Raw genomic sequence first — 21,205 nt, 5'->3', positions numbered from 1 at the left:
TTGTGTTTTTGCTATGGCAATTAAACCAAGTTCATAAATGTAACTTAACATTCAGAGTGTTTAAACTTGTTTACAAAAATATGTAAGTTAGAAAAATATCTTCAGATCTTTTCTAAAGTAAAAAGTAAAGAAGCAAAGATTTGGGTCCCTCAAGGTAGTGAATCATTTTTATAACTATAAAAAGAATTCAGGACACGAGTCCCTAATCTGCTGAAAAATACAATAATACTTCAGGTAATCTCTGTATCACTTATTAAAATGTAATGTAGAAGAATGGGATTATGTATCATGAGAGTTGATTGCTAATCCCAGATCTGTTCTTACTTACCTACCTGCCATTGGCTGGCTGTTTAGATAAAGCTTTTAATACTTTGCGTCTTTCGTTTCTTTTTCTCTAAATAGGCAATTTCCTACCCTGCTTATCACACGGGTTGTTGTAGCACATGAGATAAATTAAAGTACTATCCTCATGCAAGCTTTTATTATTTGAAATATTATTTCATAAAATGGATGTTAAAATAGAAGTGAAAAAGAACTTGATATACCTTTCATGCTCCTTCCCAGTTTAACTTGATTTTTAGTTGCCTCTTTTCTCCAGTTTTAGATCTTATAGAACAATATTTTTCAAAATATGAGTAATGAATGACTAGTAGGTCATGAAATTTAATGTTGCAATCAGGAATTTTTAAAAATGAAATACATAGAAAATGTCAGATGCATCACTTGTAGTAAGGAAATGTTTCATGAAACTTTTGATTAAAATACATTCACACTTGTTTTACTGGGTTACAACTTAAAGTGAATTTCTTACTATGGGTCATAGTTGAAACAGTTTGAAAAATACTGCTATAGAATAAAGCCATTAAAAGTCAGAAACATGAAATATTCTTTCCCAGCATTTGTCTATAAATAAATATAGGCAACCATATGTTAAAACGTTTAGTATTTTCTCTCTGCTTTTGTCTTAAAACTTGACTTACCAGCTCATAGACCTGATGGACGCTTGTTTCCAGTGCCAGCATCATTTGAGCACTTTGAATCGAAGTTGCGTGTTTTCTTTGAGATGCTCAAAGTGTTTCTCACTTTTATGATGTTTATAAATCAAAGCATGGAATGACTATATAGCTTAAGGTCATGGAATCATATGAATTCAGGGCAGGGTTTCTGACTTTAGACCAGTTACTTTCATTAAATTTCATTTTTTTTTCCTTATAATCTTTTGAGGAGTTGTGACCCTTCTTCTGTTGGAGATCTTAGTTTTTCCCTACCATTAGAAGTAAAATTTTTAACAGTAAAAATACTGCATATACCCACCTCTCAAAAAATTACTATTAAAGTTTTATTCAGTATCCTGCAGCAGTGGTTCTTAGAGTGGTTACTAGACCAGCTGCATCAGCTTCATATGGGAACTTATTAGAAATGCAGATTCTTGGGTCCCACCATAACCTGTTAAATCAGAAAATCTGGGAGTAGGGCCTAGCAACAGTGTTTCAGAACCCCTCCAGATGATTCTAATGTTGCTAAAAGACTGATTTACAGTCTTCCCCTTTTATGCATATTATTAAATGATTGTTCTCTTACAAACATATAATTTTCTTAAAAATTTTTGTGTAACATTGTAGTATAGGCATTTTCCAGTTTTGGGCAACACTACTTTTTTAATAGGTAGAAAATTGCAACCCAGTGGATTTATCAGTTTATTTTTCATTCCCCTATTGTTAATCCATCAGATTGTTTGCTATTTTTCTATGTAATGCTGTAAGAAATAATGTCCATAAATTATTTTCCATATTTTGAAGTATTATTTAACACATTTTGAACTTTAGTATTAAAACCATAAAGCATGAAAAGCAAGATATATATTTTGACTATATAAAATTTTTTTATTTCTATATGTGAAAAAATTAAAGTATTAAAAAGCAGACTGATAAAATGTTATAGTTTGTTATAATAGCTCATACAAATTGATAAGGAAAGCATTAAATCTGCAATAAATAATTGAGCAAAAAAAATGTAAGACAGTTTACAAATAAAGAAAATATATCTAGTGAAAAAACTCTTAGAAAAAATGGTCAACCGTAATAGTAATAGAAAATTGCCTTTCAAATTTAGCAAAGCTTAAGAAGTTACAATACCAATGCTGACAAGAGTGTAATAAAAAGGGCTCTCTGTTGCTCTCCAGGCCATGTAAACCTGTCCTAATCCCTAGAAAAGCAGTGGTGTATCAAGAGCCTTAAAATGTTTAGAAATATTTATCCTTTAGCTATAACCACCATTGTCCCTTCAAAAGTTTTAAAAATACTCAGTTCTATGATAGATAAGTGATTAATTTATTAAACTTAAACTGAACAAGAGCTTAGATATGGGTTTTTCATTTTCTGCTTTTAAGAGGAGTTGTTTTTCTTGGGCCTCTAAACAGAGAGAGCACTAATATTGTACATCTGCACTATATACTGGGGACCATACAAGGGGTTCTGTATAGGTTCTCCTATTTGAGTAGTAACCGTATTTTACAGATAAGGAAACAAAGCTTAGTGATTCAATGTATTTTGCATGCTTTTAAGAAAGATGTTTAATGTATGAAATGTTTCCTAAAATGTATTTAGACTAGTCTCGTGGTTTATCATATTTCATTGATTCTATGATCTGCTTTTCTTTTCACATTTTAATGTCTCTGAGATTTGTCTTGTGATTGAAGTTGTACATAGTTTAATTGGATCTTTTTTTCTTTCTTAGTAGTATATGAAATAATGGTGCATCTTACAGTTGGGTCTTAGATTTGATAAAATTTGGTATAAGAAATTTCTGCTGAATTCTTGGTGGACATCAGCCATAGAAACCATCCTTGCATTTAAAGATAGAAATAATTACTTTAACTTTGAATTGAAGTAATCTCTGAAAGAGAAATATAATCCAGACTTCAGACTCCATTGATGTTTTGATTATCATTTGATTCTTGGCAGTCTGGCTCTGACCTGTTGCTTTTACTTAGCTTTCCAGTTCTCGGGGAACAATAGAAACCAGTCTTCAGGATATCAAAAGCAAATTGTCTTCGGGTGGATTGCTAGCAGATACATGGACACATCAAGAAGGCACTCATCCAAGAGATAGAAAGTAGGTTATAATTTTATTTGTAATAAAATGTAATAATAATTTCATTATTAATTCATAATGTAGTAGTTCATTATAATGGAGTAGTTCATTATTAAATGTCATTTTCCACATAAACTCAGTTGATTTATTTGTTTTTCTTCCTGAAATAGTGTAGAAAAGCTGCAAGTCCTGTTAAATTGCATCACAGAGATTTACTATCAGTTCAAAAAAGACAAAGCAGAACGTAGTAAGTAAAATTTGCATTTTGTTAATCTAACAAATCCAGCCTTAGTAGTTCTAATGCAGATAAATTAATTCAGTTGAACTAATTTGGCATATCTGGAAGGGTAGCTACTTAAGTTATTTGCTCCAGAGATGTGATTCTATGAAAAAAAGAGATTCAGTGTATTAAAAATTACTCTTGGAACAGAATTTTGAATATTTTTTAATATTTTAAATTGAGGATAATGAACTCTAATACCTAGAGACCAGGCAGGTAATGGAAAGGATTGAGATTAGCCAGTGGGGAATGATGAGAACTGGAGAGTACATACCCCATCTAAAGGGTATTTATACACTGTGTAATACACACTCATACACTTGACTTCTTGCTCAAACTTCCTGTGTCTCAAGGTAAAATAGAAATACAGATTTTGAGAAATAACCTGAGTTTTAAATGTTGGCAGTTTTTTTTTTTTAATGTTATCACTGTACAGACCAATTAAAATCATCTGTGAGCTATATGTAGCTAGAGGTACCAGATTGTGGCATCTGTTTTAAACTCTTATGATTTTTGAAGCAATAATCTCAAATAAAAAAAGAACATTGTGCATGATTTTATGATTCTGCATTTATAAAAGTAATATATTTTATTATTTCTAGGGCTAGCTTATAATGAAGAACAAATCCACAAGTTTGATAAGTAAGTATCCAGATTTTGTTTAATAACTGATTATTTTTGCTGATGTTTTGGTTACTAATATGATTCTTCTTGAAGTTGAAATTAAATACAGTAGAAAAAATACTATTTAATCTTTGCTTGGCATGATATTACTATGTGTTTTTTTCTTTTTTTTAGAGAAGTTGTAAGTTTACAGAAAAATCATGCAGAAAATAGAGTTCTCATATACCACCTCACATACACACACACACACACACAGTTTTCCCTATTATTAACACTTTGCATTAGCATCGTACCTCTGTTATAATTGATGAAACAATATTATGTTAGTATATATTGCACATAGTTTACATTCATTTGTGTTATACTCTCCTATGTTTTTTCTTTTTTTATTCCAGTAACATATATACAACCTAAATTTTTACCTTTTAACCATATTTAAATATATAATTTCAGTGGTAGTAATCATATTCACAGTACTGTGCTAGCATCACCACTATCCATAAAAATTTTCCATCACCGCAAACAGAAACTCTGTACCAATTACCCTTTCACTCCACTTTCCCTCCCCTACCCCGGCCCCTGGTAACCTGTACTCTTAATTAGAATTTGCTTATTCTAATTATTTCATATCTGTGAGATCAAACAATATTTGTCCTTATGTGTCTGGCTCATTTCACTCACCATGATGTCTTCAAGGTTTATCCATGTTGTCACATGTATCAGAACTTTATTCTTTTCATTATTAATTATAGTTCAATGATATACTATTGTGTGTGTATACCACATTTTGTTCATTCATTCATCTGCAATTGTGAATAATGCCACTATGAATATGGGTGCAAATTTCTGTTCAAGTCTCTGCTTTCAATTATTTGGAGTATATACCTAGAAGTGGGATTGCTGGGTCATATGGTAATCTTATACTTAAGTTTTTGAGGAACGGCCAAACCATCTTCCACAAGGGCTGCACCATTTACATGGCCACCAACGATGAATGCATGTGCCTATTTCTCCATATCCTCTCCAACACTTATTTTCCATTTTTTGAATAATAGCTATTCTAGTGGGTGAGAAATGGTGTCTTGTGGTTTTGATTTTCATTCCCCTTATGGTCCGTGATGTTGATTATTTTTTCATGTGCTTTTTGGCCATTTATATATCTTCTTTAGAGAGATGTCTTTTCAAGTCTTTTGCCAATCTTTCATAGGGGCAGTCTTTTTGTTGTTGAGTTCTTTATATATACTGGATATTAAACTCTTATCAGATATGTGATTTCCAAGTATTTTCTCCCATTCCACGGGTTGTCTTTTTACTTTTACAATAATTCTTTGATGCACAAAAGTTTTTAATTTTGATGAAGTCCCATTTATTTTATCTATTGTTGCTCCTGCGTTTGGTGTAAAGACTAAGAAACCATTGCCTAACATAACATCCTGAAGATGCGTCCCTACATTTTCTTCTTGGAGTTTTATAGTTAGGGTTTTTATATTTGGGTCTTTCATTCATTTTGAGTTGATTTTTGTATGAGGTGTGAGGTAGGCATCCACTTTCATTCTTTGCATAGGGATATCCAGTTTCCTGAGCACCATTTTTCAGACTATTCTTTCCCCATTTAGTGGTCTTGGCAACCTTGTCAAGAATCAGTTGGACATAGATATGAGCACTTATTTCTAAACTTTCTATTTGATTCCATTTGTCTATATGTCTTTCCTGGTGCCAGTACATTGCTGTGTTTTTTTTTTTGTTTTTTTAATTGAGATTGTTCATATACCATACAACTATCCAAAGATCCAAAGTGGACAATCAGTTGCCCGTGGTACCATCATACAGCTGTGCATCCATCAACACAATTCTTTTTTTCAATTTTTACAACATTTTCATTACTCCAGAAAAGAAAGAAAGACAAAAAAAGGAAACTCAAATCCTCCCATACCCCTAACCATGCTCCCCTCCATTATTGATTCATAGTTTTGGTATAGTACATTTGTTACTGTTGATGAAAGAATGTTAGAATACTACTAACTGTAGTATATAGTTTGCAATAGGTATATATATTTTTTCCTATATGCCTCTCTTTTATTAACTTCTAGTTATACGTCATACATTTGTTCTAGTTCGTGAAAGAGATTTCTAATATTTGTATAGTTAATCACGGACATTGTCCACCACAAGAGTCACTGTTTTATACATTCCCATCTTTTAACCTCCAGTTTCCCTTCTGGTGACATATGTGACTCTGAGCTTACCCTTTCCACCACCTTCACACACCATTCAACACTGTTAGTTATTCTCACAACACGCTACCATCACCTCTATCCATTTCCAAATGTTTAAGTTCACCCTAGTTGAACATTGTGCTCAGAATAAGCAACCGCTAACCCATTCTTTAGCCTTATTCTTTATCCTGGTAACTTATATTTCATGTCTGTGAGTTTACATATTATAATTAGTTCATATCAGTGAGACCCTGCAATATTTGCTTTTATGTCTGTCTGATTTCATTTAGTATAGTGCCCTCAAGATTTCTTCATCAACCCATTTCTTTTAAGGTGGTTTTGTTCACACACCATACATTCCATCCAAAGTAAACAATTGTCGGTTCCCTGTATAGTCACATATTTATGTATTCAGCACCATCGCCACTATCTATATGAGGACATCTCCATTTCTTCCACAGAGAAGGAGGAAGAGTCAAAGAAGACAGAGAGACAAAAGAAAAAGAAAAAGAACAGAGAAAGGGAAAAACAAAACAAAACAAGACAAAACTTGACAGCTAGAAAGCAACAAAAGGAAAGACAGCATTAACATAAAGTAGAATAAAGAGTCAGACAGCATCACCAATGCCAGGAATCCCAACCCTTCCCCTATTCGTCATTCCCCAATATACATTTAGATTTGGTATATTGCCTTTGTTATATTAAAGGAAGCATAATACAATGTTTCCATAAATTATAGTCTCCAGTTTGCATTGATTATATTTTTCCCCCCAGTCCCACCCTATTTTTAACACCTTGCAATGTTGACATTCATTTGTTCTACCTCATGTAAAAACATATTTGTACCTTTTATTACAAACATTGAGCACCCTAGGTTTCCCTGAGTCATAGTCTCAGTCTTTATCTTTCGTCTTTTGTTCTGGCGTCCCACGTGGTCCCAGCCTTCCACTTTCAACCATACTCACAGTCATCTTTGTTCAGGGTACTTACATTGCTGTGCTACTATTTCCCAAAATTGTTTTCCAAACCTCTCACTCCTGTCTTTTCCTTTCTGTCTGCAGTGCTTCCTTTAGTGTTTCCTGTAGAGTAGGTATCTTGTTCACAAACTCTGTCATTGTTTGTTTGTCAGAGAATATTTTAAGCTCTCCCTCATATTTGAAGGATAGTTTTGCTGGATATAGGATTCTTGGTTGGTGGTTTTTCTCTTTCAGTGTCTTAAATATATCACCCCACTTCCTTCTTGGCTCCATGTGCACATAGTCTTATCAAGCTTCCTTTGTATGTGATGGATCACTTTTCTCTTCCTGCTTTCAGGATTCACTCTTTAACTTTGATGTTTGATAATCTGATTATTAAGTGTCTTGGCATAGGCCTATTCAAATCTATTCTGTTTGGTGTATGCTGCGCTTCTTGGATCCGTAATTTTATGTCTTTCATAAGAGATGGGAAATTTTCATTGATTATTTCCTCTATTATTGCTTCTGCCCCTTTTCCCTTCTCTTCTTCTTCTGGGATACCAGTGACACATACATTCTAGCTTTTCATTTTGTCCTTAAGTTCCCGTAGATGTTGCTTGTATTTTTCCATTCTTTTCCCTATCTGTTCTTTTGTGTGTAGGCTTTCAAGTGCCTTGTTCTCCAGTTCCTGAGTGTTTTCTTCTGCCTCTTGAGATCTGCTGTTGTATGTTTCCATTGTGTCGTTCATCTCTTGTGTTGTGGCTTTCATTTCCATAGATTCTGCCAGTTAGTTTTTTGAACTTTCAATTTCTACCTTATATACACCCAGTGTTTTCATTATATGGTTCATCTCTTTTGCCATATCTTCCCTAAACTTTTTGAATTGACTTATTATTAGTTGTTTCAATTTCTGTATCTCAGTTGAAGTGTAAGTTTGTTCCTTTGACTGGGCCATAACTTCGTTCTTCTTAGTGTAGGTTGTAGTTTTCTGTTGTCTAGGCATGGTTTCCTTCTTTACCCCAATCAGGTTTTCCCAGACAAGAATGGACTCAGGCCCCAGAATGAAGAAATATTCAGTATTCGGTTTCCCTGAGGCTGTGTCTTAGAAAATTGGTACACCCTGTGAGGCCTCAGGTCACTGTGCTGTTCTGCCCAGCAGGTGGTGCCTGTCAGCCTGTAATTCCAGACTGGTGTAAGGAGGTATGGCTCGTGGCTATTTTCCCCCAGGCTCTGGGGTCTGGTTGTGAAAGGAAGGCAAGTAGTAGAGCTGGGCCCCACCCCTTTCATCTTAGGGAAGATAAGCTCTCTAGGGAGAGGCATTAGCATTTGAATAGACTCTGCCTGTGCTATCTCCACCCTTGTCTGGGAACTGAAAATGGCTGAGGCTTTCTCCACTGAGCTGAAACACAAACAGAAAGCCCCCTTCAGGGCTAGTCTGCAGCCAGCCACCCTCCTGCTCTCCAAGGTCAGTTGTCACCCAAACCCTCTGTCTGCTTGTTGGGGATTCGTAACTTGTAGCAGGCAGTCCATACTTGTTAATTAAAACCCCAGTTGGAGCTCAGCTGAGCTATATTAGCTTGCTGGGAGAGAGCTTCTCTCTAGCATCACGAGGCTTTGCAGCTCGGGCTGTGGGGGAAGGGGGCTCCCACCTGGATCTGTAGTTTTTACTTACAGATTTTATGCTGCAATTTTGGGCATTCCTCCCAATTCAGGTTGGTATATGATGAGTGGACAGTCACTTTGTCCTCCCGCAGTTATTCTGGATTATTTACTAGTTGTTCCAGGGGGACTAACTAGCTTCCATTCCTCTCTATGCTGCCATCTTAGATCCTCACCATGCTGTTTTGATTACTGTAACTTTCTACTAAGGTTGAAAATCAGGAAGTGTGAGTCCTCCAACTTCATTCTTTTTAAAGATGGTTTTGCCTTTTCAGGGACCTTTCCTTTCCATATAAATTTCATGGTTGGTTTTTCTAGTTCTACCTAGAAGGCTGTTGGAATATTGTTTGGAATTGTGTTGAGTCTGTAAATGGTTTGGGTAGAATGGACATCTTACAATATTTAGTCTTCCAATACATGAGGCCAGAATGTCCTTCCATTTATTTACTTCTTTGATTTCTTTTAGCATTGTTCTATAGTTTTCCATGTACAAGTCCTTTACATCCTTGATTAAATTTATTCCTAGATATTTTATTCTTTTAACTGTTATTGTACATGGAATTTTTTCTTTAATTTCTGTTCTAGTTTGCTAATGCTGCTGGAATGCAAAACACCAGAGATGGATTGGCTTTTATAAAAGGGGGTTTATTTGGTTACACAGTTACAGTCTTAAGGCCATAAAGTGTCCAAGGTAACACATTAGCAATCGGGTACCTTCACTGGAAGATGGCCAATGGTGTCCGGGAAACCTCTGTTAGCTGGGAAGGCATGTGGCTGGTCTCTGCTCCAAAGTTCTGGTTTCAAGATGACTTTCTCCCAGGACGTTCCTCTCTAGGCTGCAGTTGCTCAAAAATGTCACTCTTAGTTGCACTTGGGGTATTTGTCCTCTCTTAGCTTCTCCGGAGCAAGAGTCTGCTTTCAGTGGCCGTCTTCAAAATGTCTCTCATCTGCAGCTCCTGTGCTTTCTTCAAAGTGTCCCTCTTGGCTGTGGCAGCTCACTCCTTCTGTCTGATCTTACGTAGTGCTCCAGTAATTTAATTCAGACCCACCCTGAATGGGTGGGCCAACGCCTCCATGCAAATTATCCAATCAGAGTCATCACCCACAGTTGGGTGGGGTGCATCTCCATGGAAACACTCAAAGAATTACAATCTAACACTGATAAGTCTGCCCACACAAGAGTACATCAAAGAGTATGGCTTTTTCTGGGGGACATAATACAAACCAGCACAATTTCCTCTTCAGATTGTTCATTACTAGTGTATATATAGGAACACTACTAATTTTTGTATGTTGGTACTGTATTATACTCTACCACTTTGCTGAATTCGTTTATTAGCTCTAATAACTTTATTGTGAGTTTTTCAGGAATTCCTAATTATAGGATCATGTCACCTGTGAATAGGGATAGTTTTGCTTTTTCCTTTCCAATTTGGATAACTTATATTTCCTTTCCTTGTCTAATTGCTCTGGCTAGAACTTCCGGTATAGTGTTGAGTAATAGTCATGACAGTGAACATCCTTGTCTTGTTCCTGATCTTAGGGGGAATGTTTCAGTCTTTCACTATTGAAATGATGTTAGCTGTGGGTTTTTCGTATATTCCTTTATCATGTTGAGGAAGTTCCTTTCTATTCCTAGTTTTCTGAATTCTTTTACCAAGAATGGGTGCTGCATTTCGTCAAATACTTTTTCTACATCAGTTGACATGATTACATGGTTTTTTCTTCATTCTGTTAAGGTGGGGCATTACATTAATTGATTTTCATATGTTGAACCTCCTTGATAACTGTGATAAATCCCATTGATCACGGTGTATAATTCTTTTAAGGCGCTATTGGAGTCAATTTGCTAGTATTTTGAGTTTTGTATCCATATTCATAAGAGATATTGACTTGTAATTTTCTTTTCTTGTGGTGTCTTTATCTGTCCTGGTTATTCAACTGATGTTGGCCTCATAAAATGAGGTAGGAAGTGTTCTCCCCTCTTCAGTATTTGGAAGAGTTTGAGCTAATTCTTCGTGAAGTGTTTGGTAAAATTCACCAATGAAGCCATATGATCCTGGGCTTTTATTTGTTGGCAGTTTTTTTTTAAAATTCAATTTTATGAAGATATATTCACATACCATTCAGTCATACAAAGCGTACGTTCAGTTCTTCACAGTGCCATTATATAGTTGTGCGTTCATCACCAAAGTCAATTTCTGAACATGTTCATTACCACACACAGGGAAATAATAATAATGAAAACTAAAATGAAAAAGAACAATTAAAGTAAAAAAGAACACTGGATGCCCTTTTTTTTTTCCTCTATTTTTCTACTCATCCATCCATACACTGGACAAAGGGGAGTGTGGTCCGCATGGCTCTCCCAATCACATTGTCACCCCTCATAAGCTACATTTTTATACAGTTGTCTTCAAGATTCAATTCTGGGTTGTAGTTTGATAGTTTTGGGTAATTACTGCTAGCTATTCCAGTTCATTAGAACCTAAAAAGGGTTGTCTATATTGTGTGTAAGAGTGCCCACCAGAGTGACCTCTCAGCTCCTTTTGGAATCTCTCTGCCACTGAAGCTTATTTCATTTCCTTTCATTTCCCCCTTTTGGTCAAGAAGGTGCTCTCCATCCCACGATGCTGGGTCTGCATTCCTACCCGGGAGTCATATCGTTACCAGGGAGATTTACACCCCTGGGTATCAGATCCCACATCGGGGCGGGGGGGGGAGCAGTTATTTCACCTGCCAACTTGGCTTAGCTAGAGAGAGAAGGCCACATCTGAGCAACAAAGTTGGGAGGTTTTTGATTACAGATTGAATGTCTTATTATTCATCTGTTGAGATCTCTATCTTCTTGAGTCAGTGTAGGTAGTTTGTGTATATTTAGGAATTTGTCCATTTCATCTAGGTTACCTAATTTGTTGGAGTACAGTTGTTCATAGTATCTTCTTATAAGCACTTTTATTTCCATGGAATTGGTAGTAATACACACACACCCCTTTCATTTCTGGTTTTAGTTCTTTGTGTCCTTTCTCTCATTTTGTTTGTCAATTTTGTTAATCTTTTCAAAGGACCAACGTTTGATTTCATGGTTTTGTTGATTCTCTCTATGTGTTTTTATTCTCTATTTCATTGATCTCCACTGTAATCCTTTGCTTTTTTCTACCTTCTGCTCACTTTGGGTTTAGTTTGCTTTTTTGTGCTTTTTTTTTTTTTTTTTTGTACCTCCATTTGTGAGGTTAGGTCCCTAATTTGAGCTCTATAAATTTTCCTGTGAGCACTGTGTTTGCTGTATTCCATCAGTTTTGGTATGTTGCGTTTTTATTTTCATTTGCCTCAAGATATTTTCTAATTTCCCTTATGATTTTTCTTGGCCCATTGGTTGTTTAACAGTGTGTTTTAATTCCCACAGATTTATCAGTTTTCCAGTTCTCCCTCTGCTATTGATTTCTAGCTTCCTTCCAAAGTAGTCAAGAGGATACTGTGTATGACTGCAATGTTTTAAAATTTGACACTAGTTTTGTGATCTAACTTGTAGTGTATTCTGGAGAATGACCCATATACACTAGAGATGAATGTGTATTCTGCTGTGTACTATATATGTGTGTGTGTACTAGGTCTACTGGTTTATAGCATACACACTAGAGAGAATCAACAAAACCATGAAATCAAACATTGGTCCTTTGAAAAGATTAACAAACTTGACAAACAATATTCCTTATTGATCTGTCTAGATATTCTTTCTATTATTAAAAGCAATATATTGAAGTCTTCTATTAATGTAGAACTGTATTTTCCTCCCTTCAAATCTGTCAATACTTCTTCATATATTTGGGGCTCTGCCATGAGGTGCATATATAATTTTTATGACTTCTAGTGCATGATCCCTTTATCAGTTTGTAGTATCCTTCTTTGTCCCTCATAACATTTTTTTACATAAATTCTATTTTCTCTGTATAGCTATACCATTTCTCTTTTGGTTAGTGTTTGCTTGGCTTATTTTTTTCCATCCTTTCACTTACAACCTATTTGTTTCTTTGAATTTAAGGTGAGTCTCTTATAGACAGCATATAGTTGGGTCATGCTTTTTAATCTGTTCTGCTAGTCTCTGCCTTTTGTCTGGAGAGTTTAACCCATTTATATTCAAAGTAACTACTGATAATGCAGGATTTTCTTCCCTCATTTTGCTGTACACTCTCTGTAAGTCTTACTCCTTTTTTTTGTCCCTCAGTTAATGTGTACTTTCCTGTTTAATTGATTTTCTGTAATGTACCATTGAGTTCCTTCTTGTTTCCTTCTGCATATATTTTTTAGATATTTTCTTTTTGGTTACCTTGGGCTTAAATTTAACATCCTAAATAATAATACTAACATTTGATTTGATAACCAACTTGACTTCAATAGCATATACATACACTGTTCCTATATCTCTCTGTCCCCCCATCTTTTTGTTGAAATTGATATAAATTATATCTTTATACATTGTATGTCCCAAACTATGTATTTATAATTTCATTTTATGCATTGCATTTTACAACTTGTAAGAAGTAAAAAATGGAATTATATACCCAAAACTTATCATATAATAATACTGGCATTTTTAATTACCGATATGATTTTCTTGACTGGATGTCTTTATTTCTTTATGCTTTTCAATCCATTGTCTAGTGTCCTTTCCTTTCAGTCTGAAGAACTCCTTTTGCATTGTTTTTGGGCAGATTAGTTGGTGGCACACTCTCTTAACTTCTGTTTATTTGGGAATATCTTAATCTCTCCCTCATTTCTGAAAGACAATCTCACCAGATATAAACTTCCTGGTAGGCAATTGTTTTCTTTCAGCACTTTAAATATTTCATCCCACTGCCTTCTTGCCTCTATGGTTTCTGATGAGCAATTTGCACTTAATATTCTTGGGACTCCTTTGTACATAACACATTGTTTTTTCCTTAAGTCTTTCAGAGCACTCTCCTTGTCCATGGCATTCAATAGATTGACTATTATTGTGTGTTTTTGTGTGGATCTATTTAGATTTATCCTGTTTGGAGTTCATTGAGCTTCTTGGGTATATATATTCATGTCTTTGGTTAAACTTGGGAAGTTTTTAGCCATTATTTCTTTGACTATTCCTTCTGCTCCTTCCTCTCTTTCTTCTCTTTCTGGGACCCCCATAATGTGTATATTTGTATGCTTGATGGTGTCCCAGAGGGGTCTTAGGCTATTTTTGCTTTTAATGATTTTTTCCTTTCTGCTCCTCAGCCTGACTCATTTCAAGTGTCTTGTCTTCAAATTCTTTGACTTCTTTCTTCTGCCAGCTTCAGTCTGCTATTGAAACCCTCTAGGGAATCTTTCATTTCAGTTACTTGGGTCTTCTACTCCTGTAATTCTTTTTTTTTTTTTTCAATAAGAAATTTTATTTTGAGATAAATTCAAACTTACAGGAACAGTTGCAAAAACAGTACACACCGCATACACAGAACTCCAGCATACCCCGACCCCGCTCCCCCAATACCCCGATCCACCACGTTTAACATCCTGTCACACCACCATTCCTTTCTCTTTCCCTCCCTCCCTCCCTCCCTCCCTATCATCCATCATCTATTGCTCTGTCTTCTGAACATACGAGAGCAAGCTGCACACATCCTTGAAAAAACAATATAATTTACATATACATTTCCCATGAACAAGAACATTCTTTTATGCAATCCCATTAAACGCAGCTAAGAAGTTCAAGAAATTCAACCTTGATACAAAGCTTACATTCTATATTTCTTTTTTTTTTTTTTTCCCCCTTAAGTCCCATCTGTGTCCCTTTGAGCCTCCTCTCCTCCATCCTCAGATCCCATCCAGGATCATCCTTGGCATTCAATTGTCATCTATTTAGACTTTTTTTTTCAAGTGTGGAAATCTATATACAGCCTAAATCTTCCCATTCCACCCCCTCCCTAGCATTCCATTAGTGGGATTAATCACATTTAGAGTGTTGCAATGCTATCACCTTCCCACCATCCCTTTCTAGAAGTTTCCCTTTACCCCAAACAGAAACCCTACACTCCTTTCTTAACTACCCATTGTCCCTTCCCCCACTTCTCAGAACGCATACTCTGCTTTTCATCTCTATGGTCATATTCTCTGATACTTTCTTTGTGTTTACCGTGGGGCTTAAATTTAACATCTTAAATCTATAACAATCTTGTTTTTCTTTGATACCAACTTAACTTCAATATGACACATAAACTATGTTCCTATACTCCCTCATTCTCCCATGTTTGTCTAGTTCTCAAAAATTACGTATTTTACATTGAGTCTAAAACCACTGATTTATCATTACTGTTTATTTTAGATCCTGTAGGAAGTAAATAGTGGAGTTACAAATCAAAAATACACTAATATTGGTATTTATATTTACCACTTGATCTTTAGTGGTACCCTTTATTTCTTCATGTAGTTTCAGTCAATTGTTTAGTGTCCCTTCCTTTCAGCCTGCTCAGCTCCCTTTAGCATTTATTATAGGAGTGATCTACTGGTGGTGAAGTCCCTCAGCTTTTTTCTCTGTCGGTAGGGCTCCCTTTAGTATCTGAAGTAGGGTAGGTTTTTTGTTAGCAAAACCTCTCAGCATTTGTTTGTGAAAAATTTAAGCTCTCCCTCAAATTTGAAGGAGAGTTTTGCTGGATAAAGTGTTCTTGGTTGGAAATTTTTCTCTCTCAGAGTTTTAAATATGTCATGCTACTGTTTTCTTGCCTCCATGGTGGCCGCTGAGTAGTCACTGCTTAGTCTTATGTTGTTTCCTTTGTATGTGGTGAATTGCTTTTCTCTTGCTGCTTTCAGAACTTGCTCCTTCTCTTCAGTATTTGAGAGTCTGATCAGAATCTGTCTCGGAGTGGGTTTATTTGGATTTATTCTATTTGGAGTTTGCTGGGCATTTATGTTTTGTGTATTTATATTGTGTAGAAGGTTTGGGAAGTTTTCCCCAACAATTTCTTTGAATACTCTTTCTAGACCTTTACCCTTCTCTTCCCCTTCTGGGACACCAATGAGTCTTAAATTTGGACTTTTTATTTTATCTGTTGTATCCCTGAGATCCATTTCGATTTTTTCAATTTTTTTCCCCATTCTTTCCTTTGTTCTTTCATTTTCTGTTTTGTGGTCCTCGAGGAGGCTGAATTGTTGTTCAACTTCCTCTAATCTTGTATTATGAGTATCCAGAGTCTTTTTAATTTGGCCTACAGTTTCTTTTATTTCCATAAGTTCTTCTATTTTTTTAATTTACTCTTGCAATTTCTTCTTTATGCTCTTCTAGGGTCTTCTTTATGTCCTTTATATCCTGTGCCATGCTCTTCTTCATGTCCTTTATATCCTGAGCCATGCTCTTGTTGCCTGTCTGTAATTCTTTGATTAATTGTGCCAAGTACTGTGTGTCTTCCGATCTTTTGATTTGGGTATTTTGGTTTGGGTTCTCCATATTGTCTGGTTTTATCATGTGCTTTAAGATTTTCTGTTGTTTTTGGCCTCTTGGCATTTGCTTTACTTGATCCCTAATTTGACAGAACTGCAGCTTGGTGGCATACACTTTCTCTAACTAACCAGCAGATGGCGTCCGTGAGACACCTGTTCCCCTCAAGTCAGTTCTCCCCCACTTTATCTTTGTGGTGTGTGGGGGTCTGACACTTGTGGGATCCAGTTGGTGCGCCAAGTTTGGGTGTGTTGCTGGTGCTGTCCGCCTGAATGTGGGGCATGTGTCTGGGTGGTTAGGCAGGCAGGGCAGCTTTAATAATCAAACCTCCCAGGCGTTCCCGGAGATTTAAGGCTGTTGCAGAAGCCTAAGCCTTCATTTCAGTCTGTCCACTGATTGTCTCTGCCGCTGACCCACAAGTCCTTTGTATTCACGTAGGGTCCCTGGGATTTCCAAGCAGTTTTCCCTTCCCAGCTGTGCTCTTCCAGGACCTCTGCTGAGGGAGGGCCGTGCCACATCACTAGTGCGTGCCGGCCGGCCAGGGAAGCCCTGGGTCGCTGGGCTGTGCAGTGGCACTCCCAGCCTGCTTCAAAGATGGTTGAATGGGACGCCTTAACTTCCCCCTTTTCACACAGCTCCGCCCTCCCAGCTCCAGGACAATCAGCCATGGGTGTATTAAAGGCCACTGCCCATGGCCAATATTGTGGCTTGTGTGTAGTGCTGCGGGAAAGATTCCCCGTCACACTGGGTTTCTTGGCGCAGCCCTGGGCTGTGAGTCTGGCCCTGCACAGGAGCATCCCCTGGGGAGATGGCTGCAAGGAATGCGTTTTTTTTTCTCCTTTTGGCTCCCCTCTGCTCCTCTGGTTGAGAGACGATCAGCAACGGGTGTGGGAAGGGGTATTCTCCACACCAGACACTGAGGCGTTAGCCCAGCCTGCTCCCGACGTGCTTCACTGCGTGGCTCTTCCTGTTGTATCTGCAGCCACTCCCGGGCTTTTTTTTTTAAAGAACTAGTCCATCTCCAAACGCCAGCCCACCGTTTACCCACACCACAGCACAGCCGACACTCACTCATTTCAGAATGCAGGCTCCTGGTTTCACCAAATGCACATTCCCTGTGGATTTAGCAGACCTTGTCTGGCTGGTGCATTGCCGGCAGTGGTGTTCTAGGTCACTTTCTGGTTTTTATCTAGTATTTTTCATGGAGGTGTTTTTTTTGCCTATCTCGCCTAGCCGCCATCTTAGGTTCTCCTCCTGTAATTCTTTTTGATTCCTTTTTTAAAATTTCTCTCTCTTCATTGAGAGTCTCATATTGTTCATTCATTGTTTTCCTCGTATCCTTTAGCTATTTTCTCTGCCTTTACTTTTTATCTCCTTGAGCATATTAGAGATAATTTTTTAAAGTCTTTGTTCACTAAATCAAAAGGCTGGTCTTCTTCATTGATGGTTTCTAGATTTTTATCTTGAGGATTGCATGGGCCATCCTTTCTAGTTTCTTTGTTTGTATCCAGCTAGTAATATGACAGATTTTCTTGAAGCCAGAAGCCAATAAAAACACACAAACCAAAGCAAAAAGTACCTTTTAATATTTTTGCAGATTGGCTCCATGTTACTGTTGTTCTCCTTCAACCTTTAGCCCTCTTATCAAGAACGGCCTGAGGCGGAAGTGAAATGCATGGTCCTCCTCCCAGTCTTTCTGAACCTGAGTCTTTGTCCTGGGTTTATACTAGCTTGTGGCCTTTAGGAATTTCTCCATTTATAGGAATCCAAATGTCAGTAATCCTTTGCCCCAGGCTGCTTCAGTTTGTACAGTGCTTTAGCTGTGTACAAGCAGCTACTGCCTGCAGAGCAAGTTCTGGGAAGGCAAGCCAGAGGCAAGTTTTCTGGTTCACCCTTTCAGTCTGCCACCCAATAGATTGGCACCAACACACAGGCAGGGAGCAGGGATTAGTCTGCTCTGTCCAAAACTGGGCCAGGGACCCATAATGGGTGTGCAGGGTGGCTTCACACTCTACCAAGGAGGGGTTAAAGGAGGAGCCTACAAGAGAATCACAAGCTTCTCCTATAATTTTTAAAGATGCATTACCTTGATTTGGCAGTTGCTCAGTTACTGCAACCCTTTAACTGTTATCCAGAGTTTTGAGAAACAGTCATTGTTTTCTCAGTCTTCTTCTGTGTCATATGCTCTTATTGCAAAAGTTTAGGTAATAGGGAAGACAAGTAAGGACAGACTTAACCACCTACTCAACTTTAACTCTCATTCAGTAAATACTTTTTAAACATTTTCCATTTTGAACCTTCTCTTTCTCCTTTTGCTGCCTATAATCTCTATTTTACAAGCCTTTGTTTTCTACTGTAAATATTGTACAGCCACAATATTTATTATAGGAAATATATGTTTCAAATAGTTGAAAAAGTTTTAATATTGGGATAGAAACATTAAAATTTGGCTTAAGCCTCTTCAATGATTTCTCGATTACAGGCAAAAACTGTACTACCATGCAACAAAAGCTATGACCTACTTTACAGATGACTGTGTTAAAAAATATGAAGCATTTTTGGATAAGTCAGAAGAATGGATGAGGTAAGTAATCTTGTTTTAATATGGGGGTTGACGGATTGTACAATATACAATTTAATATTTATATTATTTTAAGGAAGAATATTTTACTCTATGACTTATTAATTCCTTTTGGTTTTCAGAAAGATGTTTCACCTAAGAAAACAGTTGTTATCTCTAACTAATCAGTGTTTTGATATTGAAGAAGAAATATCGAAGTATCAAGACTACACTAATGAGGTACAGCTATCTGTTAAAAATTTTGGGGTACACAGTCATAGAGGGCACAAAGACCAGTTGACTTTCAGGCAGGAAAGGTTTATTCATCCAGCAGCATAGTGGGTGTCGGAAGGAAAGGTGCCATCAGCATGGCACAGTTCTGAAATAACGCTTCAGTCTGCTCAAGACAAAGGAAGAGCTGTTTATTTTTGGGGATGGTGACTTGGTAAAGATGGACAGGGGTTTAGCTGATGGGTAAGTGGTGATTGGTCCCAGGGGTCTGTCAGGGTGGAAATTGGGAAGGAATGGCCTTGAGCCAATGGAGAAGTGAGTAGTGGGTTTTTATGCCCTTTTAAGGACTGGAATGTATATAGCTGGGAAAGGGGGGTTTTGGGCAGGATGCAGCGGCCGCAGCGTGTTATGCCGGGCACAAGGAAGTTTGGCATAAAAATGGCTTGCCTAAAGTGCTCATTGTAAAGATCTGTATGTGAAGTGGAATTTTCCAACATTTCCAGCCTTTTGTTTATATAAAAAAAACAAAAGAGAAGAGTGGGGCAGATATACATTGGGAAGCAAGGAGAGGGTTTTGAGGTGTTAATTTTTTCTGGCTGCTTCCTGCTGTTAAGGGACAGCGTGGGAGTTTCGTCCTTTTTCCTGGTGTATGTGTATCTGTCCACTTTAACTGCTTGGTTGGAGGCATTGGTACTGAAACTCTCATAGGAGGAGGAGGATATTGTTAACATGTTCTTGAGGGAGGTTCCGTATTGACCTGCAAATGAAGCTGGTGAGAAGTTTAAGGAGGCAAGTACTGCGAGTCACACAAATACAATTAGTATTAAAGGGGTTAAAAGGGGTACAAGGATAGCAGAGAGTGGAAAAAACAGCAAGTTCTATTAAGCAATGAATAGGTTTTTCTTGTTTTAGCTGCAAGAATATTTAAGGCTTATTTATTTTGTAGAACCATGCCTGCTAGACTGTCTATGGACTTTTGATTTTCAGGTTTTTGCTTTGGCAGACAGCCATTATTTGGATTTTAGCACCTAATGCTTTTAGAAGAGTTCATCCTAGAAATGGGGTGGGACACTCTGGTATTATTAGAGTTTGATGACTTAAAAAAATACTACCAATTTGGTAAGGGAGAGGTGGGGTAAAGGCTTGAGCTTGAGATTTTTTATCTATTCCCACTATGGGACAGGTTTTAGAGGAGAGAGGGCTGGAGTAAGAGGTTAAGACAGAATAGGTGGCTTCCATATTAACTAAAAATTAACTGTCTTACTCACCACGTCAAGAGACACTCGGAGCTCGATGATCTTGGTGTTCTTTGGTGAGATCCAGGGAGCCATTTGCCCTGGGCCCCTTCAGTATTGGTTGGGGGCAGCCAACAGGGCTTTTAGAGAGGCCTTGCTCCCCGTCGGGGCTCACTACACTCTCAGGCCCAGTGTTCTGGCTTCCCACACCATGGACAGGGCCCTGGAGACTCTTTCTGTCCTCGGGGCTCCTTTCATCCTTGGGGACACACTGGTTTCCTGTGCCGTTTCTCTGCATTGATGACAGGTTCCCAGTGGCTTCTGCCCCCAAGTGATCATGAGATGGCTGATTACCATTTACTGCTAAAGCTATGAGCCTTGCCTTATTCCAGTCCCTCCTTGCTTTCTCCTCTCCTGCAGTCCAATCCCTATTATTAAAGACAGAAAAGGCAGTATTCATAAGGTTAGTCATAGGTGTTTGAGGTCCCGAGGCTGACTAGGATCCTATAAAGTAGGTTTTTAACATGACTTGTTTTTCCTCAGAGTCCAGGTTTACATTGGTAAATATCTACAGGCTTAATAGTACATGTTTTTATCCTTTCTGTTAGGCAAGTAATTATATAGTCTCTTGCTTCCAGATTTCATTGTTCCCGCTGACAGTTTCAGTCCCACCCCTATACTGTGTGGGCTGTTTTCTCTTGTAGTTTATTTGCATGTCCTTGGGACTTTGCCCAGATCCTCCACTTTTCCTCAGGAGTGTAGCAGGAGGAAAGAATCACTTGAATGTCTCCCCAGGTAAACTCCTAAGTTAGGACTAGATTTTTGAACTCCTCCATAAATTTGGAGGGATTTTTTAGAAAATTTTTCCAGTTGTTTCTTACACTGTGCTAAGTTTGTTATAAGAAAA

The 21,205-nt window shown here is 37.4% G+C and overlaps 1 protein-coding gene across 2 annotated transcripts in view; it reads left to right on the top strand.

Annotated features, from left to right (window-relative positions):
• Positions 1-21,205, top strand: part of TBK1 (TANK binding kinase 1) — an 83,803-nt gene that overhangs the window by 40,179 nt on the left and 22,419 nt on the right. For both annotated transcript variants that reach the window (XM_037846460.1, XM_037846461.1), the window contains 5 exons: positions 2,993-3,114; positions 3,264-3,340; positions 3,976-4,015; positions 18,755-18,856; positions 18,976-19,072. In XM_037846460.1, the coding sequence (XP_037702388.1) occupies positions 2,993-3,114; positions 3,264-3,340; positions 3,976-4,015; positions 18,755-18,856; positions 18,976-19,072 (438 nt within the window). The remainder of the gene's footprint in view (positions 1-2,992; positions 3,115-3,263; positions 3,341-3,975; positions 4,016-18,754; positions 18,857-18,975; positions 19,073-21,205) is intronic.

The sequence above is a fragment of the Choloepus didactylus genome, chromosome 8 (assembly GCF_015220235.1).
Source record: "Choloepus didactylus isolate mChoDid1 chromosome 8, mChoDid1.pri, whole genome shotgun sequence".
Classification (NCBI taxonomy): Eukaryota; Metazoa; Chordata; class Mammalia; order Pilosa; family Megalonychidae; genus Choloepus; species Choloepus didactylus.
Note: the sequence above shows the minus strand (reverse complement) of the source record. Positions and strands in the feature narration are given on the sequence as shown.